Source organism: Salvia miltiorrhiza, chromosome 5 (assembly GCF_028751815.1).
Source record: "Salvia miltiorrhiza cultivar Shanhuang (shh) chromosome 5, IMPLAD_Smil_shh, whole genome shotgun sequence".
Taxonomy (NCBI): Eukaryota; Viridiplantae; Streptophyta; class Magnoliopsida; order Lamiales; family Lamiaceae; genus Salvia; species Salvia miltiorrhiza.
In genome coordinates this window covers 302,865-319,832 of record NC_080391.1, presented here as the reverse complement: position 1 = coordinate 319,832, position 16,968 = coordinate 302,865, and the positions used below count along the sequence as shown (strand labels likewise).

General features: G+C 36.1%; 3 protein-coding genes across 3 annotated transcripts; 1 reads left to right on the top strand and 2 right to left on the bottom strand.

Moving 5' to 3' along the window:
- Window positions 1-1,920: 1,920 nt before the first annotated feature.
- Window positions 1,921-3,062, top strand: LOC131026555 (mannose-specific lectin alpha chain-like). The gene has a single exon (XM_057956445.1). The coding sequence runs from the start codon at window positions 2,041-2,043 to the stop codon at window positions 2,851-2,853; it is 813 nt and encodes a 270-aa protein (XP_057812428.1). The 5' UTR covers window positions 1,921-2,040; the 3' UTR covers window positions 2,854-3,062.
- A 2,028-nt stretch (window positions 3,063-5,090) lies between these two features.
- On the bottom strand, window positions 5,091-7,446 carry LOC131024721 (uncharacterized). The gene is made up of 2 exons (XM_057954258.1): window positions 6,981-7,446; window positions 5,091-5,577 (listed from the first exon to the last, which is right to left on the bottom strand). The coding sequence occupies exons 1-2, from the start codon at window positions 7,444-7,446 to the stop codon at window positions 5,423-5,425; spliced, it is 621 nt and encodes a 206-aa protein (XP_057810241.1). The 3' UTR covers window positions 5,091-5,422.
- A 2,328-nt stretch (window positions 7,447-9,774) lies between these two features.
- LOC131026546 (protein SIEVE ELEMENT OCCLUSION B-like) lies at window positions 9,775-14,110 on the bottom strand. Its single transcript, XM_057956436.1, has 7 exons — window positions 13,891-14,110; window positions 13,687-13,797; window positions 13,120-13,568; window positions 12,946-13,052; window positions 11,647-11,798; window positions 10,988-11,464; window positions 9,775-10,627 (listed from the first exon to the last, which is right to left on the bottom strand). The coding sequence occupies exons 1-7, from the start codon at window positions 14,071-14,073 to the stop codon at window positions 9,986-9,988; spliced, it is 2,121 nt and encodes a 706-aa protein (XP_057812419.1). The 5' UTR covers window positions 14,074-14,110; the 3' UTR covers window positions 9,775-9,985.
- Window positions 14,111-16,968: the final 2,858 nt, after the last annotated feature.

Genomic DNA, 16,968 nt, shown 5'->3' with positions numbered 1-16,968 from the left:
CCTACATTCTCTGCACACATAAAATAAGTGGACCCTACCTACTTTACAATCTTAACCCTTTATTCTTAATTTCCGTGCCCAATTCAAAAGTGTCAATTTTAGTGGGACGGAGGGAGTATTTATTATCACTCCACTATTAGTTGATGGTGGTCCTTTGGTCCTTACATGCACAGATTTATCAAGAGGAATTTAAATGTGAAGATAATGTGGTTGGACCACAGTGGTCCTATATATATTAATACAACAATACTAGCCCAATAAAAACTAGGTCGAAATAATGCAATGAAAATTTAATTTAATTGAAATGACGTAATTGATTTATGCATTATATGGATTCAAACTCGTGATCTTGAGCCACTAGGTTACCCAATAATGCACTAGACTATACAAAACGATGATAATATACAGAAAGTTTCTGTAACATATAAATGGTGGGACGTGTTTGCAGAATAATCAGGTGCAAAATATTTACATTGCCCATGTTTGGTTGAGCATTTTTCGAGCTTGGAAATGGGACTTTTAATTTGTAATGCTATTAGAACATTAAATCTAGGTCCGACGTCTACAACTAGCTAAGTTATGTTTTAATAAGGGAAATAGTTAGGTTTGGCATCTGCAGCTACCTATCGATAAATTAACTAAGTGGGAATTGAGGTATGTCAGCTGCACTCACGGTATCCTATAATTGGTTGGTTGATAGAAATTAATTTATCATTGCGTCGATGATCAGAGCCATTAGATTAGTATGGATTTATTCAAACCGAATTACCTTCCTTTTGATTAAATTCTAGTTTGCAATTTTAGTTATTTATTTGTTTTCGTAGTTGATTAGTATTTTCTCTGAATCTAAGGTTTGGTGGCTACACCGAAATCATCTTCAGGAAATTGAAGATTATTAATCCGTTCTCTGTGATTCGACCCTGTTTATTGCTATACTATTCTGATTTTTAGTTGGTTGCAAGAACTATTTGGTGGTATAATGAAGAGCCCAAAGCTTTTAAGCTCATAATTTCGGTTGTTTTGCATATGCAGGAGAATTTTTTTCGGGCCTCCAGTTGCACTACAAATTTTTAAAAATTCGGCATAAATAGGACAAATTGAGCCCGAAAAAACAATTTGCCCGAAAAAATTGAATTCTCAAATTTAATTTAATTGAGCATATTTTTTTCCCCTCAGTATATTATATATGTTCACATATTAAAGTTCTTTATCTCCCTTAAATATATTTCCTAAATATGATAGAAACATTCTTGAATCTCAAATTTTGACCAAGTTAAATAGATAAAATATTTTATTCAAGTCCACTATCTTATGACTGTTTGCTTATAGACCAATATTTTTCGAACTTGCAATAGACCAATATTCAAGTCCACTATCTTATGACTGTCGGCGGGCATTTATAGGCCACATTTTTTGTTCCAATGTGGTCCAAAATAGCCTAATTCACTTTTGTGGCTCACAAATGCCAAAATTTAAAATAATTGACCTATTTTTGCAAGTCTGAAAAATATTGGCCTATTTTTGCAAATCGCCCTAAGATAGTGGCTTTAAATAATTTTAAACTCTATCATTTGCCACGACATCCCAATTTGATCCTTCGTGATAAATGCAATCCGGCCTTGTTTTTCCTTTTTTACTGGTATGAATCTTTCATTGTCTATGTTCTTGATATCAATATTATTGAAACTATACTTGAATAATTAGTATAGATGACTGTCATTAACCGTCATCTATTTTAGGTACTATACTTGACGGTCGACGGATATCATAGATGACGGCTAAAAACCGTCAAGTATGAGCGTTTTTCTTGTACTGTTTCAAAATAATTTGGTGAAAAAAAAAATGAAAAAGTTAACGGACGGATTAGTCTAATATTAGTATATATTTACATGGCTAGTCAATAATGATAATGTAAAAGTATGATGATTGATTGATACCACTATTATCATGCATGCACTATAATGTACTAGTATAAATAGATGCAAAAGATACCACCACCATCAGCCACATCCAAATCAAATACTCTTACTCAATTAAGCCATGGCCAAGCTTCTCCAAACCCTAATCTCCATCGCCCTCCTCCTCGCCGCCGCCAACACGGCGCGGTCCCAAACGACGACCTTCGCCTACGACTTCTGGGGCGACCAGCCGACCGAGCTCCTCTACCAAGGCGACGCCCATTTCCCGTCGGACTCCACCTTCCTCCGCATGACCAAGACCACCTCCGGCAACGCGGTCGGGTACAGCGTCGGCCGGGTCGTGTACCCGACACCGGTCACGTTCTGGCAGGCCGGGGCGCAGGTCGACTTCGAGACCACCTTGAACTTCATCATAACCCCCAACCCCGGCGACACGAACCCGGCCGACGGCTTCACCTTCTTCATCGCCCCCGTCGACCTACCCCTCGGCTTCACCGGCGGCAGCTACGGAATCTTCAACTCCTCGGGCGTCGGCCCCTCCGTCTTCGCCGCGGAATTCGACATCTTCTCCAACCCTGGAGTGGATCCTAGCTTTCGTCATATTGGGATCGACATCGAATCTAATGTTTCCAAAAATGTGACCAACGTCGGCGACGCGTTGCTCGGGCAGCAGGCGACGGCCATCATCGGCTACAAGGAAGCTACTAAGCTGATCACCGTGAAAGTCACCGCCGGCTCACAAGTATACGAGGTGAGCTATGTGTTCGACCTGAGCACCATTCTTCCCCAGCAGGTGCAGGTCGGGATCACCGGGGCCACCGGAGGCCAAGTCGCCGTGCACGACCTCGTCTCGTGGTATTTCACGGCCACCCTCGTGCATGCCGGCGCCGCCACCGGCCAAGAGAAGGAAGGGTACATCCGCCAATATGTGTGATTAATTTAAATTAATTATCATGTGTGTGTGGGTGTGCAAATGGACTTCTCTCTCGTTTATGTTCTAAAAATAAGACGACGTTGACAATATTGGGCGTCATGTATTCGTTTCGGAATAAGATTCAATGTACCCCATGTTTGTTTCAAGATTATTGTCCGTTGCTACAATTAATGGACGTAAAATAGAATTATTAAATATTCCATAACAAACCTTGTTTTGTTTTTATTACCTTATCACTACGAGGCGACGTAGAAATTAATTCATTTTCTTTTAATCAACATAATAACAACCTCGTTTGGTTCATTGTACTACACGGCTACGTACAGCTAACCCTCTTTTTTTTAAAAAAAAAATCTCTAACAACTTAGAATGGAACAAATTAAACACGACTTTATTTTTTAATTAGCTGTATAATTCAAACTTTCCTTCCTCATAAAAATCGAATTAGTTTATTTTTCTGTCTTCTAGAATTGACACGGAATTTATCAAAGTTAATCTTTTGTTTTCTGCTTTGACGCTATCGAACAAGCATAGACATACAAATTATTATTATGGTGTGTTTACTTTGATGGAAAATGAGTGAAAAAGTATATTTTCACCCATATTTCATCATTTTCATATGTTTACTATGATGAGAAATTTACTTCGGGCAGGGTGAAATATTTTCTCGGACAACTCATTTTTACTTATTTTCTCTCAAATGTTGGATAATATTATTCTAGGTGCCGGTGTGAAAATATTTTCTCATCTTTTTATCTCTAATAAACATATGATAAAAAAGATGATAAAAGATAATATTTTCTCATATTTTCTTATCCATCATTTTCCAATGAAAATTTTATAACCAAAATAAACGCACCATTAGGGTTAATTGTCTTAAATTATAGAAGCTTGTAAACAAACTTAGATTTGTTGCAGATTTTCGCCTAATTTAATCATCTTGCCAAATTAGAGCTGATCATGTGCCACGTCAACTTTGATATGGCAAAGTTGATGGTTAACTAATTAATTAAGAAGTAACTAGTGTGTAACCCGTCGAAATTCGACGGGAATTATTTGATGTTATAAATTATAAATTAAAAAGTCTACATTCCTTTCATAATATATTTATAAATAATAAATATTATTCAATAAAATAAGTGTTAATATGACATAGGTCTACGTTACATATCAAACTAAAATGAAAAAATAAATTAAAGAGGACTTTCATCCCTGACATGGCTTAGGGAAACGTATATTCGAAAAAATTATTTGTCACCCACTACTATTATCCACCCATACCCGCGACCCGCGAATACCCGCCACCCGTTGGGTACCCACCACCTGCTACCCGTCGGATACCCGTCACCCACTACTCGTCGGATACTTGCCGAGGTTTGAAAGGTAGGGGCACTGCTACTTATCTGCGTCGACATCTTGCAATCAACCACCCAACAAATAAATCACCACGAAATTGTAGCAAATTTTAGAGAAAATTTCAAATTCTTGTGCACTACTATTTGTCACCCATACCCGCGGATACCCGCCACCCGTAGGGTATCCGACAATCTCCGCCATCCGCTACCCATCGAGGCTTGAGAGGTAGGGGCGTTGCTTCTTCTCGGCGTCGACATCCTGCAATTAACCACCCAACAAATGCAATAAATCACCCAACAAATAAATCACCATGAGACTTGATCTGCAAATTTTAGAGAAAATTTCAATTTCTTATACACCAGTGGAATCTCAATCCTCGTACACGCCATTTTTTATATATACACAATCATATTTGTGTTCTCTTTCACCTATGTTGCTATTCATGCTTTATGTATGCATTTCTTTCTCAATGATTGTATAAATTCCCAAGTCTAAGCAATATTGTACTCTATCACAACCAATTGCCGGTGATGACACCAAATATATGAAGTTAGGCTGTATTGCGCATCTACTCATGATAAACCTTTTAATTACTTTTAATTAAAAATGTCTTTTTCTGGTTTGACACTATACAAACGATCGTTTTTGAGAAAATATATGGTTAGTATAATAATAAGGATAAAAAAAATAATTTCATATCTTATCCTTTTCCCTGTACAATTTTCTCATTGTTTTAATTGATCATTGATCTGCTGAGCCATGCTCCTGTCTTAATATAGGATAAACATGTCAAAATGCTATATGTATCCAATAACAAAATTCAACAAAGGTTAAGATCTGCAAAATGTATCCAACAACCAAATTTAACAGAGGTTAAGATATGCACAACACAGATAACTAACTGATCAAAGTGTTAAGACATCCAGTTGGAGATTCATATTGCATCTCTCTCCTCTCACAAACAATATTACAAAATTGAGCTACAGGGGCTCTTAATCTCATTCATTAACACTTAACAGGACGACGCCTACTTGGAGAAAATAAAAAGTGAAATAAGGAGGAATCAAATCCTCATCTGAAATATGGAACAAATATGCATCATATATAAGGCCATATTATTCTAGTATTATTCTAAAGTAAAATATACAAAATCCTTTGAAATCCTTAAACCTAAAATGCTGGAACCACACATCTCTTTCTTCCTCTTACCTTCTTATCCCTCTATCCTCTGCTCACTCTGGCCGATAGCAGCAGCCATATGCTGCCACCATCTCCGCCCTCTACCCCTGATTCGACTACTCAGCCAACAACACACACACCACACCAAGGAATCCCCCATTCTCCTGACTCGGTACAGCAGCAGCGCCCCTACCAATTGAATTAGGAAAAAAAAATGCAAATAAAAAAGTTGTTAGTTCAAGAAGAATCCATGAAGAACAGAAAATAAAAATGATAACAGAATCAACATATAAATTCTGCATTCTACATTACTAACCATTTACTTCCAAAAAATAAAATCAGCATACACTATGCATTCTGCATTAGAAACACTTGCAAAAAACAAAATCATACACCACGACCGTCAAAAATTCATTGTACTTAATTCTCTAATATCTTGGTATGATTATGCCATGAAACCCCTAGCTAAGTTATCAATTTATTTTGATGCAAAACGACAGTATGTTTTGGAATAAGAAAATTAAGCCCAGCCCATCGATACTGCAGAAAGACGAATAACTCCAAAGCTACTGCAAGCTCACCTCAACAATAGCTGGTCATGAGCCATAGGCAGCGAGCAACAACTATTTCCAAAATACCATACCACGTCGCTCAGAGTCTGCATAAACAACCACATGAATGTGAAATTAAAGTAAGTTTAACCCTAATAACTTAATCTCATACGCCACTGTTTTTCAAAGATATAAACACATTAAGATACTTTTCAAAAATTAAGGAACATCAAATCTACTACCCAATAAATTTCACCTGTCATTTGCAAACATATCAAAATTCAATTGTAGACTTTCAACGGATTCACAAGCTGTAGCATGAAAATGTCCAGGTTTTAGAACATAAGGATATGAGCTAAAGCGGAGAAACTCGAAACTTGAATCAGTCTTCTGACGCTTATGTAGGCCATGAAGAAACCCAAAAAAAAATTGATCTTTATATATTATCTACACTCTATGCAAAGGGGAAAGTATCAATCCTGTTGGCACTAAAGAGAACGCAGCACCAACAAAAATCAAGGCAAAAATGATGGTAAAAGTCAGCTATAGCATAAACAAATATAATCAAAAGCTATAATTGATTTACACCACTGACAATTCAATAAAGCTTAATAAATCTATATAACCAATCAAGAAAATAAATCCAAAAGAAAGAAACAACAACTAAATCCAATCTGCAACACGGAGATAAAGGTAAATTGCGGCGATCTCAAAACACATTTGGGAAAATAATAATATTTTAAAAAAATAAATAATGAAATTAAGCTTACTTTGAACCAGAACGAAGAGTGGAAGCCACAAATCACCATTGATTGGCTGTAAAACTCTCATCATTTGAACTAATGAATTTATAGCTAAAACCTAGATTATTAAGTTTCCATTGTTAATTTGTATCTAAAATTGGCTGATTATTGATTGATAGGTAAATCATATAATCTTATTGCATAGTGATTCTTTCCAAAATTTGTTCTTTCTAAAATTCACACTAATCATTCCATATTCATAATAATCAAATATAATCTTTCCTAATAGAATACTTACCATGGCTAATCAAGAACTGTTTCGGAGCCAAGTAATGTCCGGTGGATTGACGGCGGTGGTGCCAGACGCAAGGCAGCCATTGGCGGCAGCGCCGACTTGGGGGTAGGGCTGTTGCGGGAAGAGAGAGTCTGGTGTTGAAACGGGAGGAAAGGGCGGTGACACTGACTTGGGGCCCGACTGCGGCGAATTGAAGCGAGTGAGGGAGACTCTGGTGTTGAAACGGGGAAAGGAGAAGGGGCGGCGGCGCTGACTTGGGAGTGCGAATCGACACGGGGGAGGGAGAGTGTGAAATTAGGATTTGAGAATTTTGGGGCAGAAAGAACCGGTGTGGAGATGGGAGGGGGCAGATCGCGGCGGGGGAAGGGGACGGGGTGGTCCGGCGAAGCAGATCGCAGCGGTGGGAGGGGCGGGGCGCGGTGCGGGAGTAGAGACGAGAGGGAAGGGGATGAGATTTGGGAATTAGCATAGAGAAATTATTCTTGTTATGTTTTTAAAAATTAAAATAAAATAGCTGATGTGGATCTATATTGCCACGTGTCATGTATATTATAAAGGTAGAGGCTCTAGAATTACAGGGATTTTGAATGCTGAATTCTTAGATATGCCACGTAGAACCCCAGATTAAGGAGAGTGCAGAAATCCCAAACCGTATTATATATTTAAGAAGATTGTCTTTATTTATTTAAGAGCTCTGGTGGGCCAACTGTGTATTTGATTGTCTACAGGCCCAAAAGATCATTAATTGGCATTAGAAGGCACTCTTGGGCCAGATTTTCTTTTATTCAATCTTTTTATTTCAGCAGGAGAAAGAGTGCAGGTTGTATGCATAATCTTATTTTATTTGATAAGTGAAAAAATATAAATATAATAAATTTTTAATTAGCAATTTTTTCTATTTAACTCAAATGAGTTTCAGACACATATCAAATACAGATTTTAGATAAGCTAATATAGTTAATACATTAAGAGTATATTTTTATAGTAGTTTAATATCTAATGAATTAAATATATAGTATATTCTTCTAAATATATAGTAATACATAATTTACATAATTATCCTTGAAATTAAATATAGAGTAAAATTTTGGAATAGCCAAAATGGATCATAGAACACAAATTATGGCCACTCATTGAAAAAACATAAAATTTGGCCATTTTTATAGCTTTGGGACGTTTTTGCCCTTAATTGGGCGGACTGGGTAGGGTCAGGAGCGCGGGTCGCGTGCCGGGTAGGATCAGGCACGCGGGTCGGGTTAGGCACTTATGGCACTATTAGTGCCATAAGTGCCAACGAATTTTTTTTTTACTCCCCCTGCCCTGTCTACCCCCCCAGACCCCCGACCCCACCCACCCCCAAGCCAAAAACAAAAAAAAAAATTACTCCCCCGAGATAAAAATAAATCAAATTTTACTTTTGTTATTTTATTTTATGGCACTAATAGTGCCATAAGTGCCAACGAAAATCCAAAATAAAATAAAGTAAAATGGTCTTTTTAGCGCTTATGGCACTATTAGTGCCATAAGTGCCAAACATGTAGAACAAATATAGAAACAACAACATCATCTAAACCTTAAATGGAACATTTAAACCCTAAATGGATAATCTAAACCCTAAATGGAATATCTAAACCCTAGGGAAAGTGTTTAAAAAGTTCATTTTGGCTTGGGGTGGGTGGGGTCGGGGGTCGGGGGGGTAGACAGGGCAGGGGGAGTAAAAAAAAATTTCGTTGGCACTTATGGCACTAATAGTGCCATAAGTGCCTAACCCGACCCGCGTGCCTGATCCTACCCGGCACGCGACCCGCGCTCCTGGCCCTACCCAGTCCGCCCAATTAGGGGTATATTAGGCATATTGCCTAATTAATGGCCATAATTTGTGTTTTTTCAATTAGTGGCCAAATATTGTGTTTGCATGTTCAATGTGGCCATTTGACACCATTGTTTCTTAAATATATGTAATAGGAATATAATAAGCAATCCATATTTTGTGCCCAAGACACCTTTTATATTATTATAAATTTATTATTTTATTTGCGTTATGAGCTTGTAGCCAGTCTTGCCCTTGCCTTCGAAACTCTGACGCGCCACAACAGTTTTAATTTGCTTGAAAATAGAATTTATTATAAAATTATTACAAACAATAAGTTTATATAATTTTTTATATTTTTTATAGTGTATATTAAAAATCATAATTCGTTCAAAATTGATGTATTTATACACCAATAATCTTAAAAACTTGAAAGTGGGATAGGGGGCAAATGATCTCATATGCAGAACCCAAATGCTCAGATTCAAATATTTGTTTTTCCACAAAAAAGGTTAGAAAAGAAAGGAAACAAACGATGTATGAACTTCTCGAGCTAATTGTTAAAACAGGACCAGAATTTTCAATATTTTCAGAAAGAGGACTATGAATTAATTAACAACAAAATATTTCAGACACAAGACACAAAAACACTAGTGTCTTGAACTTCTCGGGTTTTGTCGTAGTGGTGGTAGTAGTAGTCGTCGCGGATCTTTTCTTGAGATTACTGGAAAATCTCAAGCTCTGGAAATGGATTATGTTACAGAATTTGAAATTAAGGACTACTATATGTCCTTCTTGATAGGAGCATAAATGTATAAAATGGAAGTTATAGTCCTCATTTTCAAATTCTGAAACATATAGTCCAATTTTTGAAAAAAATTGAAAGTTACGATCCCGTTTTAACAATTATCTCATTTTGATCCGTCCGTAATGTCATTTTCACTTTCATTTATAACAATAGGGTCCACAAACCCCACTATTTAATACTAGACCCAAACTCCATACACTCCCATTAATTCATCTCAACAAGATGACAATCCCGGCCGTTACAAAAAATTACAAACTCAAAACAACAATAACTGAACTAGACTGATCCAATCAGTCTTTATTACCACAATCATAGAAACAAACCCTAGTTCGACATAAAACAACACACATCCAATTAATAAAAACAAAGACGATCGATCTTCTCCATATATCACTCAACGCAGCAACGGTACATGATATACTTCTCCATGGGCCTCTGGCACTCGGCGCAGATCATGGTGCCGCCGATGTCCTCGATCCCCGGCAGCGTAAGCCGGTTGCAGTGATGCTTCTCCACCACCCGGCCGGCCAAATGCTCGTGGAGCGCGGTGGCGAAGCCCTTCTCCCTCACCGCCCCGCTCCACGACTCGAACTCCCCCAACGCCTTAACCATGACGTCGCCCTTGGCCTTGGCGATCATCTTGGCCCCGGCCCCGGCGCCGTGGCTGACCAGGCCCCAGCCCTTGTCGTGGTCGCCGAGAGTGAGCATGCTGATCACCTCCGTGAGGATGGCGTCGCCGGGCTCCTTCGCCGTCGTGATCTTGGCGCCGTGGTGGACCTTCGAGTAGAGCATGCACTCCATTCTCTTCCAGAAGTAAGTCGATGCGGCTTTCTCCCAGATTAAAACGCTGCGTTTCGAGAGAATCTCGGTGATTCTTGTGATGTGCTCCTGTGTCGTGTTCTTCTTGTATATGTAGACCATCTCTAGCTTCGTTTTCGTCGCGCTCGCCGCGTCGCTTGCCGCTTTCAGAAATTCTTCTATCCATGCATAGTCGTCGCCGCCAAACACGCAGATAAACTTGTTGTCTTTTATCTGATTCAAGATAAAAAAAAAAAAAACATGTATAAATCATCTGAATCAATTTTTAATAGATTTACTCTAATATATAGAACATTTGTAAGTGCCCTATTAGACACTCGAATAAGGCACGTACAAGTGTCCTATTAGAATATGTGAGTGGTCCGCAGTGTGCGAACAACCGCATTGGAAACCTCCTCATAGATTATGTGCAGGATCGGACACAGAAAAATATATAATTTCATTACTAGAGCTACAATTGAAAATTAATTTCCTACAACAAGGGTGTTAAAAGTGAGCATGCATGCATATATCCTGATGCGTCAGACAGTCTGACACGTATATCAATTCAAAAAGATAAGTATATATACTTACCCAAGTAGTCATTTGTTCATTAGTCTCTTCAACCAGCAGCTTGAGGCTCCACTCCTTGCGACTCCATAGCTCTGCCTCGCGCCTGTGGGTGAAGGGGTAGACTGCATTACCCCATGTCCACATCATGTGCAAAGCATTTTGATGAGCCACTTTGCCACGTTGATCTATCGACACCATTATCGACTTCTTCGAGTAGCGCCACTCCTCTCTCACGTACTTCACGAACCCTTGTTTGATCAACCTCGGATGCTCCAAAGAGTGCCACGGCATGCTGCACTTCAACTCCACAACTCTATCATCAAATTCTTTGGTTTCTTCGATCTTTTCGACAATCGGGAGCCACACGATCTCGTAGTGGCACTCTGATTTCTTTCTCTCTTTGTAGAAATATTTGATTTGGTTGATTTCTTCAATGGAGATTTCGAGATCTGAGATTAGTAGCAGCACTGTTTTCCCTTTGAGAGCTTCCACACTTATCTATTTGGATACATATTTGGTAGAGCCTTCAGTCAATTTATGGAACACCAAAATATATATGGGACAGAGGATCCCAAGTGAAAAAATTATATTAACATAATGCATAAATAAATTTGTTAAAACTAAAATTTCAAAAAAAATAAAAATTGTTAAAACTAATATTTGTAACAAAATTTGATTACCTTTGTTTCTACTTGAGGGCCACATGAAAGAGGATGCAAGCCATCTTTCTTTTTCATAATAGTCTGTAATATTTTCTGGTTGTCAATGTAGACTGTTGTCTGACCAAACATTGTCTTTAGTTTCTCAACGTATCTGATTTGTTTCTTCTCCGCTGCAAAGTATTTCCACATAATTAATCCTCATATACATATCTGTGCTTAATTAGTTAACATTTTTCATGTATAATTAACAGGTCAAATATCATATTGTAACTCTCATTTAAGAAAATACTGTGACCTTTACAATATATATAAAATATTAGCATCTGATCCAGGGGCGGAGCCAGGAATTTTTTTGGGGGGGGGCTCGCCCCCGGAATTTTTTTTGGGGGGCATTCAATACATTTTAGACATTTTTTACTAAAATACAAATATAATCATAATAATAACAACATTTTTATAGATAATATAGTTCAAAACATTTACTAAATTTTTTTTTTTGGAGCATTCAATACATTTTAGACATTTTTTACTAAAATACAAATATAATAATAATAATAATAACAACATTTTCATTTATAATATAGTTCAAAACATTTACTAAAATTTTTTTTGGGGGCATTCAATACATTTTAGACATTTTTTACTAAAATACAAATATAATAATAATAATAATAATAACAACATTTTCATAGATAATATAGTTCAAAACATTTACTAAAAAAATTTTTGGGGGCATTCAATACATTTAGACATTTTTTACTAAAATACAAATATAATAATAATAATAACAACATTTTCATAGATAATATAGTTCAACATTTACTAAAAAAATTTTGGGGGCATTCAATACATTTTAGACATTTTTTTACTAAAATACAAATATAATAATAATAATAATAATAACAACATTTTTAGACATATTATAAAAAAAAAAAAAAAAAAAAAAAAAAAAAAAAAAAAATCAAAATTTGGGGGGGGCTCTAGCCCCCCCTAGCCCCCCCCCCCCCCCTGGCTCCGCCCCTGATCTGATCTATTGACTAATTAAAAATTAATTGCTGAGAAAATATTATGAACCCTCGTTGGATATAATGAATATATCTTAACTAAGAACTGTAAAATTTGAGTAAAAATTACAAGAAATTGAAGTTGAAGATGAGAAAAATTCTAAGAAATTTAATTGTGTGAGACACTAAAAATCGTGTGTTGGTTTAGTGAAAAGTGGTTAATGCATGCCCGAGGCCAAAGCTCTAAAAGGTTCAAGTTTACTGTTACGCGATCTTTAGAATTATTATTTTTCAATAAAATTATTTATGTCACCTATGTGTATGCTGCAGGCATCATAATGTGTCTGGAATGAGGTTTGTATTGTAGTGATCTTCTGATGCAAGGTGGTAACGCTCCATGTTTCTGTGTATGAACTTGTTCTGCAAAATTTACAAGTTAATAATAATAATAATAACAATAATAATAATAATAATAATAATAACTTACACTTCACTCTTGCCAACAATTTCTGCATACTCAGATGCGCAGGCGACGACGACTCTTGTCATCCAATACACAGCAATTGGGATTTGATTCGATGCCATAACCATCGGTTCTGCATCATTTGATATGTATTTTGATGGAAAGCAACCAAATTTAGCAATGAACCTCGTCACCTCAATCGACACTTTCACTAGGTTTATAATAGTCTCGAATTTGGATTTCATCGATGCAAAAATCTCATCACTCTCGTCGGGTATTTGCTTGAGCATCGCGACTAATTTCGCGAGCGGATCGCTCTTGTAGAGCCTCGCCACGAGGTTGTATTGGCCGTATTCGACTACAAAAGATGCTAAAATTATCACGATTTTAGCCTCCCATTTGTAGTGTTCAAGCAGTTGCAGAATTTCCAGTGCTGAGGCATGGCCATCCCCGCCCGAGCACTTGCAATTCAACTAAATCCAAAAAAGAAAAAAAGAAAAGAAAATAATAACGACAACAACAACAATAATTATTAATAAAAAAATGAAAAAAATGTATAATTAAGTAATATAAAAAGATTCGAATTCCAACCACACAGGTGATCTGATGTAACAGATAGGGTAAGGTGTCGAGAAGGCCGTCGGGCCCCGGTGGGGCTATGATTCTCCGGAGCTTGCCGGCCTCGTCTGTCAGACCCTGATCCTGTATAATGGCGACACTTGTAAAATCTAAACTACCTTAAAAAAAATGAATTGATAAAATTAAAGATTAAAAAGGATAAATTAACAAACTTACATCACGAGGGGCGTCGTCTCCCGGCATGACATGATTGAGGATACCTTCGATTGAGGCAAGAAGAGATTCGTCATCGAACTCGATGACGTCATTAGCATGAAGTTCTAGAACTTTCTTTCTTAGAGCCGTCTCATCCGAAGAGGAAACTAGTTTCTTGGTTGATGCAGTAGCACGATATGCCATTCTCTCTCTCTCTCTATGTATGTTTTGTTTGATTTTCTGGGTGATTTTTGATCAAGAAAATGAAGGCATTATATAGGGATAAATCCATGTGAGATGACGTTTCAATATGTACGTAAGCATGGATGAAAATTATATAATTAACTAACTAATCTCAGATCGGATCCAAATTAATATCTATAATAATACATATGCATTAATAGGCCAGTGATGAGATCGCTTCATGGAGTTCTTTATTTTTAGGATTAATTATTGTGTATGACTCGACTCTTAGGTTGGATTGTAAATAAAGAAATTTTGAAGACAGCACCACGGTGGACTCGAACCCAGAACCTTAAGCCTTGGGCATTAATCACCTACCACTAAGTCAACTCACATACACTTGAGCTTATATTTTTAGTGACATGCATGGAAGGTCTGAATTTGATGTGTATTCTTATTTATTTTGAAAAATTACATGAATATATTATCCAGTTGAACATAAAATCGATTTTATTTTTTATTTTTTATTATTATTTATTATTTATTTTTTTTAAATTATTTTAAATTAATTTTCTATATTATTATTATTTTTAAATTATTGAAAATATTTTAAAATTGATAGTTATTTTTAGCAATAATATTTTCTCTTTTTAATAAACGACAATATTAATTTTTTTTATTATCTTAAATTCGATCATATATTTACCGTCATTTTTTCGCCGGCACCACAAGTCTTAGATATCATCTCGACATATTCTAAGGTTATGAATAAATGATATTGTATATTGAAATAGAGTTTAAATGAATTAATAGGTGCTAGTTATATCAATAATACGCGTGTTCTCTATTGGCGACCACTCGAAAGAAACTTCAAGGTTAAGCGTGCTTGACTCAGAGCACTAGTAAGATGGGTGACCCACTGGGAAGTTGGCCAAATCATATGCAATTAAGTTCAAAATACATTAGAAATACGAAATACTTGTAGAATACGAAGATAGGTTGATAAAAAAAAAATTAAAATTAAAATTTAAAAATTAAAAATAATTTACCGACGGAAAATTCCGTCGGTAATCCGTCGGTAAACGCGCCACCTACCACGGCCAACGCCGGCGCCGGAGCCTTACCGACGGCGACGTCCGTCGGTAATCCGTCGGTATCCACCGACGGACAGAAAAAATCCGTCGGTAAATCATTTACCGACGAGCGTTTTCACGACGGGTGAAATCCGTCGGTAATCCGTCGGTATCTCCATTTACCGACGAAATTTTGATTCTTACCGACGGAATATTCCGTCGGTGTTCGGCCAGATTCTGGTTGTGATCGACGTTGCTCTGGTGACCGAAAATATATTTTCTCGATTTAATGTTCAAGTGGAAAATATATGCGCACCGGCCGACGTACTCTAATCCAAGATCTCAGATCTTGGCATTAATTACCACTAGGTCAACGCACGCACACAACTATATATAACTAATTCTTAATTTAATTAATAAGCTTACATCACGAGGGGCATCATCTCACAGTTTTGAAAATCTAAAATTCACAATAGCATGATGGACGTCAAAATACCACTAGGTCAACACACGCACACATGACCAATGATAGGAGATTAAAAATATTTTTGAGCATTTTACATCAATAGCATGATGGACGTCAAAATATTAATATTGAATATATAATAAGTATATATGTAAAAAATAGATAATCTTATCACAGTTTTGAAAATCTAAAATTCACAAAAGGATTTGTATATTATGCCAAATATTTGAAACACATATATTTATTTTATTAAATTACTACATTGTTTTTAGAATTTGAATATACAATGTTAAATATTACTAGTAAAAGACAAATAGATAAATATAGTATATTAATATCATACTACTGCTCTTGAATTAAATATATATACAGTATGGATCTAATAGGCAAATCAAATTTAAGAAAACAATACAAATGTATAACTATAGATTGTCTAACTTTATACATTTTTCTAAAAAAAAAGATTAAGAGTATTAACTAAAGAAATTTAAAGACTACGTCACGGTGATCTTGAACCCAAAATCTTTTATCTTAGCATTAATCACTCTATCGCTTGACTAACACGCACACTATGATAGACATTTTTTTGGTTTCAGATGAAACAATAAAATGGACTACTAAAACTTATTGATTTTGTAATTAGTCAACTACTGCATGCAACAAACTTAGAAATGAGCATGTTACTTACTAATAATAATTAATTAAATATTCCATAACAGCCTTGTTTTGTTTTATTACCTTATCACTACGAGGCGACGTATAAATTAATTCCTTTTCTTATCAACATAACAACCTCGTTTGATTCATTGTTAATTTGTCAAGACTACGTACAGCTAACCCTCTTTTTTAATTTTTTTTTTTCTAACAACTTAGAATGGAACAAACACGACTTAAAAAAAAAAAAAAACGAACACGACTTTTTAAAAAAAAAAAAAAAATTAGCTGCATAATTCAAACCTTCCACCATCATAAAATTCGCAATAGTTTATTTTTCTATCTTCTAGAATTGACACGGAATTTATCAAAGGTAATTTTATGTTTTCTACTTTGACCGCTATCAAACAAGCATAGGCATGCATACAAATTATTATTAGGTTGTGTTTACTTCGATGAAAAAAACGAGAAAATGAATATTGTCACCTATTTTCCATCATTGTCACATGTTTACTATGATAAAAAAATTTCTCCGGGCAGGATGGAATATTTTCTCGGCAACCCCTTTTCGCTCCTTTTCTCTCTAATTTTGGGGACGATATATATTATCCTAAGGTAGCTAGGGATGTGAATATTTTCCAATATTTTCTCATCATTTCATCTCTAGTAAACATATGATAAAAAAAGAAAAAGAAAAACGAGATAATATTTTCTCATATTTTC

Excerpts from the sequence above, each read along its gene's own strand:
- LOC131026555 (XM_057956445.1), top strand. The coding sequence starts at position 2,041 with ATGGCCAAGCTTCTCCAAACCCTAATCTCCATCGCCCTCCTCCTCGCC.
- LOC131024721 (XM_057954258.1), bottom strand. The coding sequence starts at position 7,446 with ATGCTAATTCCCAAATCTCATCCCCTTCCCTCTCGTCTCTACTCCCGC. Across the intron at positions 5,578-6,980 it reads ACAGTTCTTGATTAGCCATG|GGGCGCTGCTGCTGTACCGA; the intron begins GTAAGTATTCTA and ends TTCAATTGGTAG.
- LOC131026546 (XM_057956436.1), bottom strand. The coding sequence starts at position 14,073 with ATGGCATATCGTGCTACTGCATCAACCAAGAAACTAGTTTCCTCTTCG. Across the intron at positions 11,465-11,646 it reads GCCCTCAAGTAGAAACAAAG|ATAAGTGTGGAAGCTCTCAA; the intron begins GTAATCAAATTT and ends GTATCCAAATAG. Across the intron at positions 10,628-10,987 it reads ATGAACAAATGACTACTTGG|ATAAAAGACAACAAGTTTAT; the intron begins GTAAGTATATAT and ends ATCTTGAATCAG.